This window comes from Chiloscyllium plagiosum, unplaced genomic scaffold (assembly GCF_037043375.1).
Source record: "Chiloscyllium plagiosum isolate Xiang-an unplaced genomic scaffold, Cpla_swu_hap1 HiC_scaffold_22, whole genome shotgun sequence".
In the NCBI taxonomy this organism is placed as follows: domain Eukaryota; kingdom Metazoa; phylum Chordata; class Chondrichthyes; order Orectolobiformes; family Hemiscylliidae; genus Chiloscyllium; species Chiloscyllium plagiosum.
This window is the reverse complement of record NW_028270160.1, coordinates 27,105,145-27,126,866: the sequence shown is the minus strand read 5'-3', so window position 1 is coordinate 27,126,866 and position 21,722 is coordinate 27,105,145. Positions and strand designations below refer to the sequence as shown.

Here is a 21,722-nt window from a genome sequence, read left to right as displayed (position 1 = left end):
TACTACTCAAATCTGCAGAACAACTGGAGACAGACAGAATTCTGAAAGATTGACAAATGATTTACTGAGAATGTCTTGTTAAGTTTACTTTAAGCTTTTCAAGATTACAATATAATTGGATTTAAATGTTAAAAATTGCTAGTTTAGTTAGTTACATTTTGCTCTTTGAATCCAAGGGGTTGCATTGTTCCTGTAATTTTTTTTTACGACTAAATTAACAATTTAGTGCAAATTGCAGTAAATGATACAAAACAAACAGTAACTTACTGACCACCAGATGTGAGATCCTTGACACATAGCTCTTACCTCTGCTGCCTCTTGACAGGCTGGCCCGAAGAGCACTGAAATATTGTATTTTTGTACCTGGCTGATAAATGCATTAATGGATGTCTTTGGGTCACAGTCACTGTCGGCGTACACAAAATCCAGTGTGTAATTTAACATGAAAAGGGGGTCTGAATTGACTTTCTCGATGGCAAGCTGCATGGCAGATCCCAGTCTCATGGCACTGAAAGGGAAGGAGATGTTTTGGGGAGCTTGAAGGCCTAAGAAAAGTTTAGAAACCGCTGTGCAGTTTATAAGAGGAAGCAACTGGGAAAAGAAGAATACGAGTGAAATACTTAGTAATGCAGCCATAATGCACATTAAGCTCTTCTCGACGAAATTTCGAGTGCTTTCTTGTTAATTTCCAGCTGTTAGATATTTCAGATGGTGTGACCAGTATTTCAGGTCATAACAATATCACAGATCTATGTCATATTTATACACAATGCACCAGATGGGTGTGTTAATCCCTGAGTATTCTGTCTGTAATTGGCACAAATCTTGTTAATGAATTTGATTTAAGTGATAAGTTTGAGTAAATGAAGTAAATCCCAGAGGGCAGCAAAACTGTTAGTTCTATTCATAGTTTCTGAAATTCTGACTGTTCCAATCATTTTAATTCCTAAACACACTTCAATTTGATGAGAAGTAGTCAGTTTTCAGTGTATTTTGCATCAGCATCAACAACATGATTTGTATCTTGTTTTAATGGGTGTGTTTAGTTAGACTCTGGTCTTGACAATACCCCTCTTAGTGCACCCAAATTGTGTTATTTTGAATTTACTACTTCCCAATATGTTCTCTTCCCAGTTCACCTTTCCCACATTTGGGAATGTACTCATCTGTATTAAGTCAACCTCTTGTCATCTTTAAGCTCGGAGCTATTTGACTGAAAATGTATAAGGTATGTTCTTACTCAATGGCACACAACTGCATAGACAGGGAAATAGTGTTCTGGTCTTCTATCATAAAAACTAAAGGCAAATATAAAATATTTATTTATCCTACCCAGGTTGAAGGAAATTCTTGACAAGAATGAAGTTAATAGGAACACAATATGGATGCACAAACTGATTATGTTGTCAAGTTAGGAAATTTGGAAAGTTGTCCAAAATTATGAAGGGTTTTAGTACAGTACATAGGAAATAATTAGGAGAAGATATGACCTACTACAACAAGAGTTGTCCTTACTAAAAAGGTTCAGGACAAATGGGATCCCTGCCTAACCAAGCTCCATTATCTCAGTACAAACCCCATATATGGAGAGACGTAAACAATGCTGCACATTACTGAACAGTATCGCCAGTACAGGCTAGGAAATGGAATAATGACCTTAAACTCAGCAAATAAGGGGACTTTCAGTTTACATGCATGGATTTGCATTGACTAAATCCTAAATAGTTGTGCAGAAAGATACAAATGTAAAAACTAGAGGAGACATAAAGAACCTATTTTATGTAGTGAGTTGTTTGATCTGGAATGCACTGCCTGGGAGCAAATTCATCAGTGCTCTTCAATAAGGAACTGGATTAATGCATAAAGGGACAACATGGTAGAGCTATGAGGGAAAAGTAAGAGGAGTGGGCCACATTAAATAGCTGAAGCAAAGAGCTGTCATTGGCATGATGAGCGGAATGGTTTCTTCCTGTTCTCATATTCTGTACAATTCCATTATTCTATATTGAAGGAGTGCTGCTCATGCCGATAGTCATAAAAGCCAATGTAAAAAGGAGAAGACAAGTAATATTGGTATTGCAGCCATAGCACAGTATTCTGTTAATGATTATTTATGATTAATGATAGTGTTAAGCTCTTCTTGATGAAATTTAGATTTCTTTCTTGTTATTTTCCAACCATTAAGTAATTAAGATGGTGTGACCAGTATTTCAGGTCATGACAATATCACAAATCCGTGTTATATTTATGCCCAATGCACCAGGCGGATGTGTTAATCCCTGAATACCTGCATTCTGTCTTTAATTGGCACAATTCTTATTAATGAGTTTGATTAAAGTGATAAATTAGGGAAAATGAAGTAAGCTTGCACATGGGTCCCGCAAGCTAAATTTCTGAAATTCTGACTGTTCTGATCATTCCAACTCCTAAATATGACTCAATTTGATAAAATGTAATCAGTAATAACTATTTCTTACAGTAGTATTGACAGTTTTTAAAAAAAAATGTTTTAATAGAAATTATTAGGTTGCGTTCAATTAGACTCTGGTCACAATAAACCCCTTCTTCTTGTTCTCAAATTATGCTTTTCTGAACTTTGTAGTTGAAACTTTATTGCTGGAACAGCACAGCAGGTCAGGCAGCATCCAGGGAACAGGAGATTCGACGTTTCGGGCACAGGCCCTTCTTCAGAAGAAGGGCCTGTGCCCGAAACGTCGAATCTCCTGTTCCCTGGATGCTGCCTGACCTGCTGTGCTGTTCCAGCAATAAAGTTTCAACTTTGATCTCCAGCATCTGCAGACCTCACTTTCTCCTTGAACTTTGTAGTTCCCAATATTCTCTTACCCAGTTAGCTTTCTATTTCATTATGATAGTTGAAAATGTATGTCTGATTTTGTGGGAAATTGGTGCAAAATGTGCTGCTCTGCTTGGCTCCCAGGGCTTCCTTACCAGGGAACAGTGCACTGTGAGCGAGCTGTTAGCTGATGGTCACTGGCTTACATCAACCTGAATATGCCATTTAAATTAAACAGGCTCTTGGAAATCCTGACAATTGGAAAATAAATGTTGATCCTTTTTAATTCTATTGCACAAAGTATGTGAGGAACATGTTACATTTTACAAAGGAAGGTCATTGTCAGTTGCTTCTGCGTATTTGGTTGATATGTCATAAATAGCATAATGAGGGATAAGGTTGTGTAAAATCTGAATGTAGCAATGATCTCCAGGACTTAGGAACAGACCCATTCTGTGATATACATTGCTTTATTCTATGCTTTAGGCTAACACTGCTACCAGCACAGTTAGGTACTCCTCCTTAGTACAGCTGGGCTGGTGGTACCTACATACACACTCTGAGAGGGTAAAGGTTCATTATCTTAGGGTAAGGCTCCTTCAATTCTTCAGTATGCAATACTTTATTTATATCTATGCAAAGTAGGTTACTGGTACAGCTCTCTAATGTAGTGTCTAAGATTTTTCTCTTCAAGTGTTCCTTTATTGTCTGATCTGCTCTTCTTCTCTGTCGATCCCAGAGTACCATAATCAGTTACATAATTATCATTTCAGTGCTCCATTATATACCATACATTACCTAGCAGTCATTTTTAGTGTACAGTTTTGGTTCCTCCTTTGTGAAATAACGGTGCCAATTTCAAATGATGCTTAACAAATGGCATATGTAGGTTTGCTCGCTGAGCTGGAAGGTTCGTTTTCAGACGTTTTATCACCATACTAGGTAACATCATCAATGGGTCTCCAGATGAAGCACCGGTGGCATGGCCCACTTTCTATTTATGTGTTTAGGTTTCCTTGGGTTGGTGATGTTATTTCCTGTTCTTTTTCTCAGGGGGTGGTAAATGGGATCCAAGTCAATGTGTTTGTTGATAGAGTTCCAGATGGAATGCCATGCTTCTAGGAATTCTTGTGTCTCTGGATGTGTTGTCCCAGTCGAAGTGGTCTCCTTCCTCATCTGTATGTAAGGATACTGGTGAGACTGGGTCATGTCTTTTTGTGGCTAGTTGATGTTCACGTATCCTAGTGGCTAGTTTTCTACCTGTTTGTCCAATGTAGTGTTTGTTACAGTTCTTGCAGGGTATTTTGTTAATGACATTAGTTTTGCTTGTTGTCTGTATGGGATCTTTCAAGTTCATTAGCTGCTCTTTTAATGTGTTGGTGGGTTTGTGGGTTACCATGATGCCAAGAGCTCTGAGTAGTCTGGCAGTCATTTCCGAGATGTCTTTGCTGTGGGAGAGAGTAGCTAGGGTTTCTGGACTTGTCTTGTCTGCTTATTGGGGTGTGTTGCTGAGACATCAGTGGACTGTGTTCATTGTGTATCTGTTCTTTTTGAATACACCGTATAGGTGATTTTCCTCTGCTCTGTGCTGCAGTGTGTGTTGGCTCATTGAAATAATGTTCTAATGCAGCTTTGTTTGTGAGTGTTGAGATGATTGATTCTGCAGTTTAGTATTTGGTCAGTATGTGTTGATTTCCTGTAGACGCTGGTTTGGAATTCCCCATTGACTGTTCGCTCTACTGTGACACCTAGGATTGGCAGCTTGTTGTTGTTTTCCTCCTCTTTAGTGAATTTTATGCCAGTAAGGGTACTATTGATGATCTTGAAGCCACCAGGATAAATGAACATCAGCTAGCCACAAAAAGACATGACCCACTCACACCACCATCCTTACATACAGATGAGGAAGGACACCGCTTTGACTGGGACAACATATCCAGCCTAGGACAAGCCAAGTAGAGACACGGATGAGAATTCGTAGAAGCATGGAACTGGAACTCTATCAACAAACACATTGACTTGGATCCCATTTACCACTTCCTGAGAAAAAGAACTGGAAATGACATCACCACATGAAATGACATCACCACATGAAATGACATCACCACATGAAATGACATCACCAACCCAAGGAAACCTAAAGACATAAATAAAACGCAGGTCATGTCAACAGTGCTTCATCTGGAGGCCACTGATAACATTTCCTAGTATGGTGATGCCTGAAAATGAATGTTTCAGCTCAGTGAGCAAACCTGCATCCAGAATCTCAACCTGAGCTACAAATCTTTGCAAAACTCACTAATGTTTAACATTATGTGGAAAAAATGCCTAGTCAAATAAATGTTGATCCTATGTTTGCGATGTATGTATATCATCAGAGAGTGCTAATCACGTTTGCTTTTTTCCTATTCCTTCTTCGAAGTCAGAAAGCACCATTATAAATCTCAAATGAACTCCTTCCTGTCTAATTTTCTTACTGCAAATGAACAGTAGATTAAGGCAAAACAGTTGTAGAAAAGGAGTTGAAAATATATATCCTATGATGCAGAATTAAAGAGTTTAATAACAATAAAAATGAAGTCAAAGAAAATGCAGACAAAATAATATAATGAAAGAAAAAATCTCTATCCTCCAGATAATTAAAAAGTGATATAATTATTTAAAAAGCCAAATTCTGAAGGACACTCTGCATTTGTTGTTCTTACAAATAGCACAGCTATCAAATGTTCACATTAGGAATGAATAGATAATGCTCCTGGATATAAAAGAGGTAATAGGTTAGTAGGTATTGAAAAAGCTCTCAATGGCTTCCAGTTTTCAAAGATATCCAGAAGAATTCAATCAAGTCATTAAAATCCTCATATCTATTAAACCAAAGCTCTCAAGGAAGCTCTCAAAGGCATCAATTAATATCCAAAGTAATTCATGAACCATGCATTGGAAAAAGGGGGAAAAGTGCAGAAAGATAATTGTAATGCAAGTAATTCACTTTTGAAAACTTTTCATATAGTTTACAAAATCTACATGGCCTAAAACCTATAAGCCAGCAAACGCTCTATAAGCAATAACTATGAAAACCCCAAAAACTGTGCAAACCCAAAATGATAAAAAAAAAACCAAATAAAAAAACCATTAAATCTCATATTGTGCCTTCAAAGACTTTTATCAAACAGCATATGGCACACTGGAAAACAAACAAATGCAGAGTGTGGCTTTCACACTACTCTGACTCTGTGCTGTTTGGCACAATACCGGATGATTTCTACCAGCACCACCTTCTTCTTGTAGAAGCTATGTAAATACTAGGCAAGGAACTGTTAGAAATTGTTGAGTTTCTGCACTGGTGACAGGTGATCATTCACTACTTTGCAAGTTTTGGATCCCTGTGCTTTGATCTACGCATGAGTATAAATGTGTATCAGGTACTTCATTTAGTTGATATAGCTCAGACTTTGGAACCACATTGTGTCTATAGTCGCTTTTCCTTTGAAAGACTTAATGGAAAGATACTGAGACTTGTCCATGGTGCTAGCAAGCTTGTGATGCATATAACAAATGCTGTCACTCTACGCTTAGAATTCCTTAATTTACATGAGATTCCCTGCTGATTTCAAGGCCTTCTACAATCACTTGCGCAATCGAGGTGTCGAGCATCAAAGTGGTGCTGCCATTGCACAGGATATGTACGCACAAAGGAAAATGACACCAGTAAATGAAGAAGGTGCTTTTATCTTCTGTGGAAAATGCAGTGTTGTTACCAAAAGTCCCATTCATTTCCTTCATGCCAAGATCTGTGGCTTGTTTATGTGTGCAGTCTTTGGTATTCCGCATTAAAGAATAGAATTTCATCAATCTTTTTTTTGAAGGTCACTATTTTGCCTGGTTGGAATAATGTGCTATTCATGTGTTGATGCTGAAGCTTGTGTCTGTGACTGTGTATATATTGCTGTGGCGAGGAAATTAGCTGTAATGCGATGTTGGACTCTGAAAAGGTCCATTAACAGGAATTACACTTTAGGAGAGGTGTTTAGTATGAGCTCAACTAGCAGCAGTCCTGTAAATTCCATAGAAGATGTTGTATGTACATCATATCACTTACAAAGAACAACTTGTCTCATCTTGAATTTCTAGTTTTGCCTCTTAACCATGTTGAAAGTATTATGACTCAGTGGTTAGCAGTCCTGCCTCACAGCATCAGGATCCCAAGTTCGATTCCAGCCTCAGGTGACTGTCTGTGTGTAATTTGTGCATTGTCCCTGTGTCTGCGCGATTTCCTCCTGCAGTCCAAAAGATGTGCCGATTATTTGAATTATAGAATCATAGAGAAATACAGCACGGAAATAGACCCTTCGGTCCAACCCATCCATGCCGACCAGATATCCCAACCCAATCTAGTCCTGCCTGCCAGCACCCGGCCCATAGCCCTCCAAACCCTTCCTATTCATATATCCATCCAAATGCCTTTTAAATGTTGCAATTGTACCAGCCTCCACCACATCCTCTATCAGCTCATTCCATACATGTACCACCCTTTGCGTGAAAATGTTGCCCCTTAGGTCTCTTTTATATTTTTCCCCACTCACCCTAAACCTATGCTCTCCAGTTCTGGATTCCCCGATCCCAGGGAAAAGACTTTGTCTATTTATCCTATCCATGCCCCTCATAATTTTGTAAACCTCTATAAGGTCACCCTTCAGCCTCCAACACTCCAGGGAAAACAGCCCTAGCCTGTTCAGCAACTCCCTGTCGCTCAGATCCTCTAACCCTGGCAACATCCTTGTAAATCTTTTCTGAACCCTTTCAAGTTTCACAACATCTTTCCGATAGGAAGGAGACCAGAATTACACACAATATTCCAACAGTGGCCTAACCAATGTCCTGTACAGCCACAACATGACCTCCCAACTCCTGTACTCAATACTCTGACCAATAAAGGAAAGCATACCAAACGCCTTCTTCACCATCCTATCTACCTGCGACTCCACTTTCAAGGAGCTATGAACCTGCACTCCAAGGTCTCTTTGTTCAGCAACACTCCCTAAGACCTTACCATTAAGTGTATAAGTCCTGCTAAGATTTGCTTTCCCAAAATGCAGCACTTAGCATTTATCTGAATTAAACTCCATCTGCCACTTCTCAGCCCATTGGCCCTTCTGGTCCAGATCCTGTTGTAATCTGAGGTAACCCTCTTCACTGTCCACTACACCTCCTATTTTGGTGTCATCTGCAAACTTACTAACTGTACCTCTTACTCTCTCATCCAAATCGTTTATGTAAATGGAAAAAAGTAGAGGACCCAGCACCAATCCTTGTAGCATTCCACTGGTCACAGGCCTCCAGTCTGAAAAACAACCCTCCACCACCACCCTCTGCCTTCTACCTTTGAGCCAGTTCTGTATCCAAATGGCTAGTTCTCCCTATATTTCATGAGATCTAACCTTGCTAATCAGTCTCCCATGGGGAACCTTGTCGAACACCTTACTGAAGTCCATATAGATCACATCTACTGCTCTGCCCTCATCAATCTTCTTTGTTACTTCTTCAAAAAACTCAATCAAGTTTGTGAGACATAATTTCCCACGCACAAAGCCATGTTGACTATCCCTAATCAGTCCTTGCCTTTCCAAATACATGTACATCCTGTCCCTCAGGATTCCCTCCAACAACTTGCCCACAACCGAGGTCAGACTCAACTGTCTATAGTTCCCTGGCTTGTCTTTACCACCCTTCTTAAACAGTGGCACCATGTTTGCCAACCTCCAGTCTTCCGGCACCTCACCTGTGACTATCGATGGTACAAATGTCTCAGCAAGAGGTCCAGCAATCACTTCTCTAGCTTCCCACAGAGTTCTCGGGTACACCTGATCAGGCCTGGGGATTTATCCACTTTTAACCGTTTCAAGACATCCAGCAATTCCTCCTCTGTAATCTTTACATTTTGCAGGATGTTACCATCTATTTCCCTACAGTCTATATCTTCCATATCCTTTTCCACAGTAAATACTGATTCAAAATATTCATTTAGTATCTCCCCCATTTTCTGTGGCTCCACACAAAGGCCACCTTGCTGATCTTTGAGGGGCCCTATTCTCTCCCTAGTTACCCTTTTGTCCTTAATATATTTGTAAAAATCCTTTGGATTCTCCTTAATTCTATTTGCCAAAGCTATCTGATGTCCCCTTTTTGCCCTCCTGGTTTCCCTCTTAAGTATACTCCTACTTTCTTTATACTCTTCTAAGGATTGACTCGATCTATCCTGTCTACACCTGACATATGCTTTCTTCTTTTTCTTAACCAATTGGCCATGCTAAATTGCCTATAGTGTTAGGTGCATTAGTCAGAGGGAAATGGGTCTGGCTGGGTTACTCTTCGGAGGGTCAGTGTGGACTTGTTGGGCCGAAGGGCCTGTTTCCACACTGTAGGGAATCTAATCTAATTAGAAGTGTGTCAAGTCAACTGGCTTCACTAAATTTTCTCAGCTGTCAAACATTGGAGATGGCACCCTGTAAGTGAAGAGTATACATAGGCAAAACCAAGAAGTGTCAATCTGTTTTGCTTTTTCATTATTCCTGCCACATCTCAATACTGATTTCATTTCTCTGATTTTTATGAAGTATAAATAAATTTGCACATCATGTTTATTGTTAGATGTTCTTGTGAAGTGTATTTACTGTGTATAACCAATGCCTAAATAAATACAGCATTGAACATTTGCTCCTATACAGTATGTAGATGAACTAACTATTTTAATTATCCCATTCTTGACAATGTAATATATCTTTACCATTGCTATAATGCAATTGAGGATTGGTTCATCATGTAGAGAGCTATAATCAACTTTGGGGACTATAGAAAATGGTAAGTTAAAGGCTGCATGTCAAATTGCAGTGGGACCAAGTGGGACCTCAGGACCTAGGCAAATGTTCTCACTGCAATCTTTTCTTAGTTTCTGTCAGCAAAAAGCACTGAAGGAAATCAAATGATGCACATTTTGATATTATGTTCAATGTCTGTTTGGGATGTAACAGATATCAACTGATAGCTGAAACAATGCATTGCAGTGCTAATGAGATGAATTGAAGGCTGCAAGTTGTCTTTTAGTAGTTAATGGAAGTAGTTAAGAGCTGCAAATTATGTCAAAAAATGTTGAAAGATGTCAAATGTTTCTGATAGGATTGTAGCTAGTTTATACGAATAAGCAGTGCCATTACAGAAGATTACCAAGTCCAGCAATTCATTTATATTATAACTTGGATCAGATTTGCAGTGGTCAGCGGCATGCCTCCAACTTTGTTGCAAAATAGTGCTTACCACCTGCAACTCCATGTTGTAGTCCATGTTTACTCTTAATAGACTGTCACAAAAATAGTATGATAAAATCTTATGTAAACACCCAATCATAGTATTGCCCCATGACAATTTTCACTTGTAATATAATCAAAAAGTTTAAAAGGCACATTTTGGTCCAGTTGTCAACATTAATATTCTGCTTGGTCTGTTCTTTGGACTTCTGAATGTTTATATTAAAAGTAACTTTGTCCTTATAACACAGTATAGCTCTTTATCTTATCTTTCCTGGCATAGTTCTTAACCTTAGCTACTAAAACCCATAAAAGTTACAGACTGTCTTTCTTTTACGTAGGTTAGTAGAAATATTGTAATAGTTAGTAACTGATTAACTTTAGACTTTCATTCAATATCTGCATTCATTACAAGCCAAAAGTACAAAGAACAAATCCTTGTAAAACGTGTATTTTCAAAATCAAAGTACAGTTTCAGCATAAGCAAATGACAGTACATTAAATTTAATTTAACTACATTTAGTCAACTTGTAATAGTTATTACTTGTCTTGCAGAGGTACTGTCAATAACAAAATAAGAATATTTAATCATTTAATTTCTTAAATTTCAAGATGTATTTTGCAGTGCATTAATTCATCCTAATTTATTAACCAAGTGAAAATTATGCTGCAATTGAAATCTGACTTCAATCAGTACAATTCTACAACTGAAATTAAACAGTGAATTAGCTATTGTGTGCACATTTATGAACAGCTCACTACTTCAGCTGATCTGTTTTTCACAATTTAATCAACTGTGTATAATTCATTACTACCTCCAAAACAGCAGCAGCATTGGGGTTGGTTTACCCTGTAGTTGAATGAATAGTTAAATTTGGTATCAAAATAAGTAAAAGTCTACCAAACTCCAGCCAAATTGCCAACTACTGATGTATGGCAAACATTGGAAACTTGCTTTGAATGTGTTAATTTGTTTAGTTATACAGCAAGCACAAAAAAGAGAGAGATTCTTCCCAATCATAGCACAAAACCAGCATGATCACAAAATACATATTAGAGTAATAGAGTCATAGAAATGTACAGCACTGAACCAGACCCTTCAGTCCAACTCGTTCATGCAGACCAATTGCTTGCACCTATATTACCTGACGATCTCATCTAACATTTCAACAGTCTAATTCCTTGATAATCTTCATGATTCTTTCTAATAATGCATCCACATCCATAGTAATGTGTTATATGTATGCAATAATCCTCCTTATTGTCTAATCAATCTCAATTCTATTAGGTGGCAATTGCTGAATCTTTTTGCAACTTAGTATTATTAATTTTCTTTGGAACAAAATAGAACTGAGGAAGGGTCAATGGATCAGAAACATTAACTCTGATTTCTCTGCACAGATGCTGCCAGACCTGCTGAGCTTTTCCAGCAATTTCTGTTTTTGTTTTTGATTTCTAGCATCTGCAGTTCTTTCGCTTTTTAATGTACTTAGAGCTGACACACTGTACAATTATCATCTCTATCTTTCAGGAAACAAAAGTTAACCATTCATTGAATTCTCTGAGTAGCTATTAAAGATTATTAACCTACAGGAGATTCTTTCTCCTCACTTATTGAACATGGCGATGTGGAAATTCGGTAATGATTCAGAGACAGGATGTACATTATCTTCTGTGGAGTATCCACTAACTTGAGATAATAGCTGCATAACTATTGATTCCATATCTGGGAGGAGGGTTGGATTTCTAATTAGCTAGTTTGTAACTATTTTAAATCTATCATAAACATATTCAACTTGCTAACTTTCCCACTAAACAAGAACAAATTAGGGGCATTATTTTGTGGGGGTTGACATGTCAGCTTGTCTGTTGAAATTATACATCATGTCCAAAGTTAAAACTGATCTTTGAGCTCCAAAATTTTATCTTAAGCAATTTTGTCATAGTTATCAGTGAAATGGTTTCAAACTTCAGTAGCCCTGGGAGATCAGGTTTCCTGTGATAACAGTATCAAAAATCAAGGCTAACTTATACAGTATCCCTTGATAATAATCTACATAACCTTTTCTTTTTCTGGTTCAAAAGATTTTGAAAGATTGCATTATATGATCCTGTCATAACCTCAGGACATCCTAAAGTATTTTATACCTAATGAATTATCTTTGAAATGCAGTTGCTGTTGTCATGTAGGAAACATGAGAACCAATATGATTCAATAACTATCAACAAGGTAAATGATCAGCTAACCTTTGTTATTAGAGTTAGGGATAAACATTGATCAAGACACTGAGATTATGTCCCTGGTCCCCTTCTTCAAAAATGGGCCAGCCAACCAATAACTTAGCTAACATTGATCTACAAATCATGATCATTTCTTGATAAATGGCTGGACAATTATCTGACATCATTAGTAACTAGCTCATGATGGGTCTGCATTAGTCGTCATTTTCACAAGGCTGGTGTATCAACCTGTATGTAGGCATAAGAAAGGTAAAATTAGGTCACCTGAGGGGTACAATAGGTAAATGGTGCCATCTTTGCAACCCAGAACAGTGGGTAGAGCTTACTAGGACAAACTATTCAGTTTTAACGGTGAAAAGTTTCAGAGAAGACTGGCTAATGTAACTTGAACAAACACAGGTGATCAAATCCAGCCACCAAAGAGATTAAATAGGAAAGAATGAAGGACAGATAAATTCAGGAGTGACATTGGGTTTAGTTTTTTTTAAGAAATGTAGATAGTAAGAAGAATGGAAAATTGAGTGAGTTGCTGATTATTGTGAAGTTCTGGAAACATGAATTATGATAGGAGATAATGGATAACACCATAAAGGCTGTTCTCAATGGAACCCATGATTATATGAATTGTGGTACAGAAAATGAGCTATAACCTTGCAGAATCTTTTAAAACAGCAATGAGCAAGCATGGCAACTCAGCAGTCCTAGTTACCACGTTTCAGACAAGAGAGATAGAAGGATAATTTCAACTCTGAGTTAAGAGTTGGATAGAATGAGATTATTTTCATTGGCTAAGAGAAGATTTAATTGAGGTGTACAACCAATAAATGTAACTTAAAAGCATAGACAGGACAGAGCAGAGAATTGACTAACTACAGGGTATAGTTTAAAATAATTGGTAGAAAGATTAGATTGGAATTAGACTGACTTTTCATCACCGAATTCTTAGACAGCACCTTCCAAAACCACAACCACTATCATGGGCTTTAGTGACTGGGCCAGCATGTATTGCCCAAGCCTAGTTGTCCTTGAGAAGGTGGTATGAGCGTCCTTCTTGAACAAAGAAAGAAGTACAGAAAGGAACAGGCCCTTCAGCCCACCAAGACTGCATTGACACATGATGCCTTTCTAAGCCAAAAACCTTTTGCCTCTATTCAGTCTGTATCCCCCTATTCCCTGCCTATTAATATGTCTGTCAAGTTGCCTCTTAAATGTTGCTATTGTGCTTGCCTCACCACCTCCTCTGGCAGCACATTCCAGGGACTTGCTATCCTCTGTGTAAAAAATCTGTCTCTCACATTTCTTTAAACTTACTCCCTTTTACCTTAAGTCTATGTCTTGAGTAATAGAAAAAAAAACTGACTGTCCATTCTATCCATGTCTCTCATTATTTTGTGAATTTCTATCAGGTCGCTCCTCATTCTTCAACATTCAAGTGAAAACAAACCAAGTTTGTCCAATCTCTCCTCAGTAGCAAATACCTTTTCAAACCAGTAAACATTCTGGTAAACCATTTCTGTATCCTCTCCAAAACCTCCACATCCTTCTTGTATTTGTGGCAACCAGAACTATCCACAATATTCCAAATGTGGCCAAACTAAAGTTCTATAAAGTTGCAATATGACTTGCCAATTTTTATACTCTATGCCCCAACCGATGAAAGTAAGCATCTTGACCACCTTATCCATTTGTCTTGCCACCTTTTGGGAACTGTGGACCTGTATGCCAAGATCCTTCAGTAAGCTGAAGATACTAAGGGTTCTGCCATTTACTACATACTTCCCTCCTGCATTAGATCATCCAAAATGCATTACTTTGCATTTTCCCAGATTAAACTCCACCTGCCATTTCTCTGACCAAGTCTCCAGCCTATATATGTCCTGCTGTATTCTCTGGTAATGCTCCTCACTATCCACAGCTCCCCCAAATCTTTGTGTCATCCACAAACTTACTAATCAGGCACAAACATTCTCCTCCCAATGATTTGTATGTATTACAAACAATAGGGGTCCCAGCACTGACCCCTGCTGAACATCACTGGTCACAGATCTCCAATCAAACAAATACTTTTTCACTGCTACGTACTGTTTTCTATGAGTCAGCCAGTTCTGTATCCATCTTATCAGCTCACCATGGATACCATGTGACTTCACCTTTTGCATTAGCCTGCCACAAGGGGCCTTGTCAAAGGCCTTGCTAAAGTCCATGTGGATCACATCCACCAACCTCATCAATCAACTTTGTCACTTCCACAAAAAACTTAATCAGTTTTGTGAGACATGACCTTGCCTGCACAAAGCCACACTTCCTATCATTAATAAGTCCATATTTTCCCAAATATGAGTAAATCTTCAACTGAAGAATCTCCTCCAATAATTTCCCTACCACTGATGTAAAGCTCACTAGCCTGCCACCTGTCAGTGCAAGCTTTTATATTGTCCAGATCTTGCTGCATTTGAATCTGGAGTGCTTCTGTATCTGAGGAGTCATGAATGATGTTGAACATTCTGCAATCATCCAAGAGCATCCTGACTTTGACCTGATGATGGAGGGAAGGTTGTTGATGAAGCAGCTGAAGATGGTTGAACCAAGAACAGTTACCAGATAAACTACTGCAAAGGTGTCCTGGAACTAAAATGCCTGACTTCCAACAACCTCAACAATCTTCCTGTATGCCAGGTCTGACTCCAATCAGCAAAGAGTTTTTACCCTGATTTCCATTGACTTTAGTTTTGCCAGGGCTTCTTGATGCCAAATTTAGCCTGGAATGGCCTCTTCTGCATCATTCATTTCTATAATTCTGTGTTTTGTGATAATGCCAATAGATCCAGATGCACCTTACTAATTTAATTCAAGACGGTGCATCATAATAGAAATGAATGCATGTTACAATATTTCTATTAATCTTTTTGGATTGAGCTAGAACACCGAGCATAGCCAACCCCGTTGAAAGAGTTAAAGATGAAAACAAAACTGATTGATTGTAGTTGCTACTATCAGGATTGTTTGAGCTAAATGAACTTTGGAACTCATCTCAGCAAGGTTCAAAGATTACCTGGGCGCAGTATCAAAAATTGGCTACTAGCCATGTGTGGCAGGAGTGAAATTCCAGTGTGCGAAAAGTATGTCTTGAGCAATTGCTGTGTGAGCAGTAAGTAACCATATGTGTATGCACACATATAAACCTTAAACCCAGACTAGGGGTTGGATTACCAGTCACAAAGTGCCTCCAGCAATAAAGGTAGGGTGTTCAACCTTAATGTTTGTATTCTATCATTTCAACTTGCAGTTATTAACTGTTGTGCTAATAGGTAAATTGCTTCCTTGTTGATATAACAAAATATGTCTGTTTTTAGTTCTTAGTTATAAACTAATTAATAAAATTGGAATGGTGTTGACTTTTGTACACTATCATCCTTAATGCTAAAATCTATGAATAACAGCTACTGTAGCTTATCATGCCGTTGTATAGGTTTAGATTGTACTGCATGTTCATGTCCAAAATTACATTTTTATTAAGAAGTGATATGTATTAAATCCTTAGACTACTACAGACATTTAAACCAGCATCTGACATCTAATAGAGAACATATCTTAACATGTTTTACGGACATAATACAATTATTGGAGTTTTAGTTGCTCATTGGTTGTGATTGTTGTCAGTATTTACAAAAGAAATGTTTCATTGGTTGAAGTCACCTCTGTTTATATTCTGCCTTGGATAATAGTTGAGCTGTAATGAATTAGTAAGTTGTTCTTCAGTCTGCTTGTTCTGCGATCTTAGACTGCAAGAGTGAAGCTTCGGTCCTTTGCTGAAATATGTAAGTGAATGAATAAAGCCGTTAGGGTAGGACCTCACCAAGTGTTAAAGGAGCAAGAAGTACACAAATTAGCTCAGAATAATGACTACTTGAGATCAAGTTTGTTTTTTTTTTAAAATGGAAACAATATTGAAATGAAAAATGATGGTACTATAAATACCCTGCAGTTTTGGTAGCATCTATTGTGAGATACAGTCAACATTTTTAGATCTGTGATCTTCCCTCAGAACTGAATGGTTAACTATGTTTTACTCTCCACTGATGCTGTCTCACCTGTAGAGTATTTCCAGTATTTACCATTTTTATTATTTTCTATTTTAAGTAGAGTAAGTAGAAAGAAGGAAAGTTTGACAAAGCTAAGAGTGAAGTTCTAAAGTTTAGAGCAGCAGTGAATCTGAAGAACTGAAAGAAATAGGATTTACAATGCCGTACAGGAAGAGACAAAGGTGCAGTCATTCAACAGTAAAAGAAATAAAAGTACTTTTGTGCTAAAGATGTGTGATGTGAAGGAAATATTAGTACTGAATGCATAAAACAGTCAACAGTTCAAAAGAGTACTAAGGTTTGAGTAAATTGAATAGGTAAATCATATTGAGAGGAAAAGAGAACAAATAATCTTTTGACCTGCTTAAAAAGGTTTAAAGATTCTCCCCAATCAAACAATAACATCACACATGGCTACATGACAAAGGATGTGTTTTAAAGACAAATGTTTAAACACGACACAGTTCCCAAACCGATAACCAATCAAACTCCTGAGTGATACTACCAGTTCTTATGCATGCTCATAGCAAATCATTTCACATTAAAACAAAAATAAGCATAATTCTTGATTAAAATTTCTACAGCAGTAACTTCGAGCAACACATATTTCCATGTTCAGCATATTAAAGGCCTTATATTCTAGATAATCTGTCAGTGTAGATTGCAATTTGAATATTGTACAACTGTTCACACAGCTTCATGTAAAATACTAATAAGGTCAAATCAATCACCAATAAGATATGATTTTATTTTGGTGCAGTTTTGTAATTTATGATTGAACGATGGAAAATCTAAAATATTGATTGAACATGATAATATTTGGCAATCACAGGACAACTTTTGCATTAAGTGTATAGTGTCTTATCTTTCAACTGCACTAAGAGATAGACAACTGCAATCAGAGATAAGAGAACAAATTAAAACTAAATAATAATTTTAAACCTTTTACTGCAATCTAAGCTTCTTCAGTCAAATACTACAGCATGAGTATATTGGTTAGCAAAGAATCAGTTTTGATTAATTTGGATTCAACTTTATTGCTGCGAGATGCTTAGAATTTTCTCTTGATAAATCTCCCGTTGTTGGCTCTTCTGGAAGTTTAAATTTCGAACAAAACACTTACCGTTATGGTCAGTGTATATCTAACTAGTAAAGCAAATACTATCTTGATTTCAACGACTGCACATGATACAAAAACTTCAGTCAAATTATAAATGTCTAATGATGTTCTTGACCCAGCATAACTGTTAGCTCATGCCAACTCATGTCCCCACCCGCTGCCCTTTGCTCACCCACTCCCCAAACCACTGCATATCCACATGGATAGGGACACACACTGAAAGGAGATAAAATATTGCAGATTTTATTATATTGAAGAAAATATTCTCATTGATAAATAATTTACTATGCTTACAATCTTTCAACTATATATTGCCTTATAACAATAAACATTTCATTCAATTATCCCACAATTCCATATCCCAAAACAGTTTTTCATCTTCTACCCAGTCCAGTGTTATGTATAATTGGATTTTCTGAAGCACCTTTGGGTCAGGAATACCACTATGACCTTATCAAGGGCAACTAGGAATGGGCAACAAATGTTGACCTTGTCAGCAATGTTCACATCCATGAAAGAATAAAACAATGTTACATAACAGTTGGACCAAATTCCTTCTTACAGTAGTGAGGCATGTCGAAGATGGCATCCCAGGTTCAGTTTCACATGTAAAGGGATTTTACTATCTTGTTTTTATGGAGTTGACTCTAACTATTTGCACAATGCCCTGTTTAATCCAGGGCTGATAAAATAGCACCCCTTTGTGATTTCGAGCAGATTTCTGTGGCTTTCGCATGTGCATTCCTTGACTTTCTCTGAAGGCAAACTGGGGTAATAAATTATGTGTCTTATTTCATCTCGGGTGAACATACATTCCCACAGTTATGATTGTAATGTCATAAAAGAGGCTAGAAAACATGACAGCCCAAAACAAAATAAAATAATGAACATGCTGTACATCCCTACATCAATGGATAAATTTACTTAACTTAAACTGGAAAACACCTCAGGTAGAATTGTCTTTTCCTTATTTCGATTTTCTTTAAAATTGTCTCAACATGTTATGCTTTTAATATTTCAAACTTTAGTATAATTCTATTTGCTAAAAGCTCCTGTCTAGAATTAATTTCAAAAAGATCCAAAATAGTGACAAAACTATATGGCATTATTTTGGAAAAGAGTAACTCCGTTTCCTCTATTTGTTCTCAACTTTCTCAATCATTGTCTCTATCACAACTTACCTATTAATACAGCAAATAGGTTCTTTCCTTTGCCATCTGTCTAATTCAGATCTTGAAATGAGAAGGAGACACATATGTGCCTCTTTCTGTACAAAAATGTGCATGAATTTTGGCTCAGTGTTTCCTATGGCTGCTTGGTTCAAAACAAGAGTACGCAGTGTGGGGATTGACAAATGGGAACGTTCAGATGTAAAACTGCTGGAAAACTGCTATAATCTCACTTTTGGGTGAGATTATAGTTTGCATCTTTATGGACATTACTTGAATGAACCACCTTGACATAAATTTTAATGCCTCTAGCATGGGCAAATAAGTAATTTACAAAGTTCCAATAGATTTTATTAATTATGCTGCAGCATCAGAGAATTGTAGTCAGACATTTGCTATGATGATGTTTTCTTGTAGAGTGAGCCTTGAGGAATACATTATAGTGAGGAAGCAGTAGCCTGTGATCACTGATGGACATTGCAAATATCTAATATATTTCTCAAGTTCGATGTTAACAATGTATATCTTACTTCCATGGAGATTTTCCTCAGGATAATGTGAATAACTGAAAGATAAGTTTTGAAATCAATTTATCTCTGAAGCACTGAGGTATCAGCTTTTTTGTCATCAGTGAAATGACAATACTTCCCCTTGACCTCAAAGAAAGCTACCCACAAAGATTTTTCTGCCAGGGATTTCAGTTTCCCCTGATGCCAATTTGAGGAGGTCGCAATCCATCCAGCAACAGTTATGTCATCAATGATATAAATAGCCAATCACATTGAAACACTCTCACAGACAGAAACTTGGAAGAAAAAGTACCAAACTTTTCATTTTGAATTAAGATTTTACAAAGAATGAAATGAATGACTGAGATAAAGATGTAATATTTGTGTGTAAGCAGAAATATTATAAACAAACTTGTACAAAAATATTATTTTTAATCATGTATTTATTTTTATTTTAATGGACATATTTGACACTTCACAAACATAAAGTTAGTTTTTATGGATCAATGTAAGTAATTATGAACTTAGGGTACTATTAAAACCAAGTTTCACCTCACTAAACATGATGCGACTGTTTAAAATGTTCTTACAGACACCTCCGGGCTTGTGCATTCAAGATGGGAGAGCAGAGTTGGGATATTTTCTGGCTCTGTGAAACCAAACCAACAGAAAATGTACCAGAAATTGGGATTCTCATTCTTGAGTGATGGGGGTTCCTGGGTATTAGTCTGGTGTACCCCAAGAATGAGACCAGGGATGCAGATTATAGAGTCAGGCTGGTGCAATGTCTGCCTCTGTATACCTGAACTATATTGAGGTTTCTAAAAGAAATATAATAAAACATAAAACAGTGCTCCAGCCTCACCCCTTATGCTTCTGTACCACCTGCAGACTCTGCATACCCTCCTATGACAACCCATGGATCCTGTAACCACTTCCCCTGAAACCTTCCACCCCAATCCATGTCTATGCACCGAGTCTCCATGGCCCTTTATGATCCCTACATCAAATCATGCCATCTGCCTACCCATTACTCTTTAAGGTCCCTATGCCAACAATGCCAGCTCATGCTAATTCCAGGCCTTCTCTCTCTCTACTCTTTGCCTTTACATCTGCCAAACCATTGAATACACAACATGGGTCGACCTCAGGATCCATGCACAGATGAGATAAAACACAATTACCATCTTAACAATATTGATGAAAACTCATTCATTCACAAATAAGTTATGATGTTTACAATCCTTCAATTACATAATATCTTATAACAATAAGCATTTAGTTCAGTAATGTTTGATAATAATGAGTTTTGGAATGCATAGTCGCATTTTAGAGAGCCTTAGACCACTTGTAACAATCTATCAAACTGTGAAATGGAAATTAAATTCAATAAGAGATGGTTACAAAATTGGTTATGCTGCACTAATGCAAGCCCATGGACTTATTTCAAACTTTTGAGTTAACTAGCAAGCAAAATCTTTTAAAACTCCACATTTTTCAGAGTGTGAAGGCCATGACATTTTGACAGGTACTTTCAAAAGATACTTTTAACTTCTCATCTTGACACTTTTTTTCGAGAGTTCATCTGTGCAGGCCACCCAACATTCCTCAAAATTAATTTGGACTTCCCTGAAAGATGCTGTGGAATTATGTCCAAGTGGGCAACTGACCTCTCAGTTGGGCTGAAGGGCATTTGCCTGAAACGTCGATTTTCCTGCTCCTTGGATGTTGCCTGACCTGCTGTACTTTTTCCAGCACCACTCTCATCTTGACTCTGATCCTCAGCATCTGCAGTCCTCACTTTCGCCCTCTCCAAAAGGATGTTGTGGCTATCCAAATGTACCCAACAAGTTCAGTCCTACTCCTACCAGATATAATCTTTGTGTTTCAGACACCCAGTTCACTAAAACCACATCCAAACAAATGATAATTGACATGTGCAGAGACAGGACTTCAGGTTTTCAACCACATCCACCACTTCCACCATGAAAATCCAGGCTAAAGATTAATAGCCTAAAACATTTTCATGACATTAGTGACTTCTACTGATTGCATTCTGGGGGTTATGGAACAATGCTGTTGCAAATATCTAGTTCATGACATATATTTTAGAACGTAGGTTTAGTTTTAGGAATTAAAGTTTCAAAGTAGAAAATGGGGTAAATACAATTAAAAGAAATTTGGAATCTTGAGAACATGTTCACTTTTAGTGATTGATAGCTAGAAAGGTAAGGTCACATAAAGGCTAGTGGAGAATTCTAATAGATGACCTATCTCTGATCCTGTTGGTGGCTATGAGATGGTTGAAATCCTTGCAATTTGGGGGCTGTTTTTGTTTGGAAGTTAGAGTTAAGTTAGTAAAACCTCAAGTATTGAAAATTCCATCTCCTTCCATCAAATTAAAGAAGAAATTGTACCTGAGGAATAATTAACTTGATGTTGATTGAGATCATTCTAGAGCTTGCCACTTCATTATGGAATTGGATGAAACTCAGGGAGATTCTTT

The 21,722-nt window shown here is 37.4% G+C and overlaps 2 protein-coding genes across 2 annotated transcripts in view; one reads left to right on the top strand and one right to left on the bottom strand.

The window, feature by feature from the left end:
- gucy2g (guanylate cyclase 2g) overlaps positions 1-10,132 on the bottom strand; it is a 72,196-nt gene extending 62,064 nt beyond the window's left edge. Inside the window, exons 1-2 of the mRNA XM_087999262.1 lie at positions 10,106-10,132; positions 307-591 (exon numbers count right to left, since the gene is read on the bottom strand). Of these exons, the coding sequence (XP_087855388.1) occupies positions 307-591; positions 10,106-10,132 (312 nt within the window). The remainder of the gene's footprint in view (positions 1-306; positions 592-10,105) is intronic.
- A 5,303-nt stretch (positions 10,133-15,435) lies between these two features.
- Positions 15,436-21,722, top strand: part of acsl5 (acyl-CoA synthetase long chain family member 5) — a 58,833-nt gene continuing 52,546 nt past the window's right edge. The window contains exon 1 of the mRNA XM_043712730.2: positions 15,436-15,574. The gene's annotated coding sequence lies outside the window, so the exon portion shown is untranslated. The remainder of the gene's footprint in view (positions 15,575-21,722) is intronic.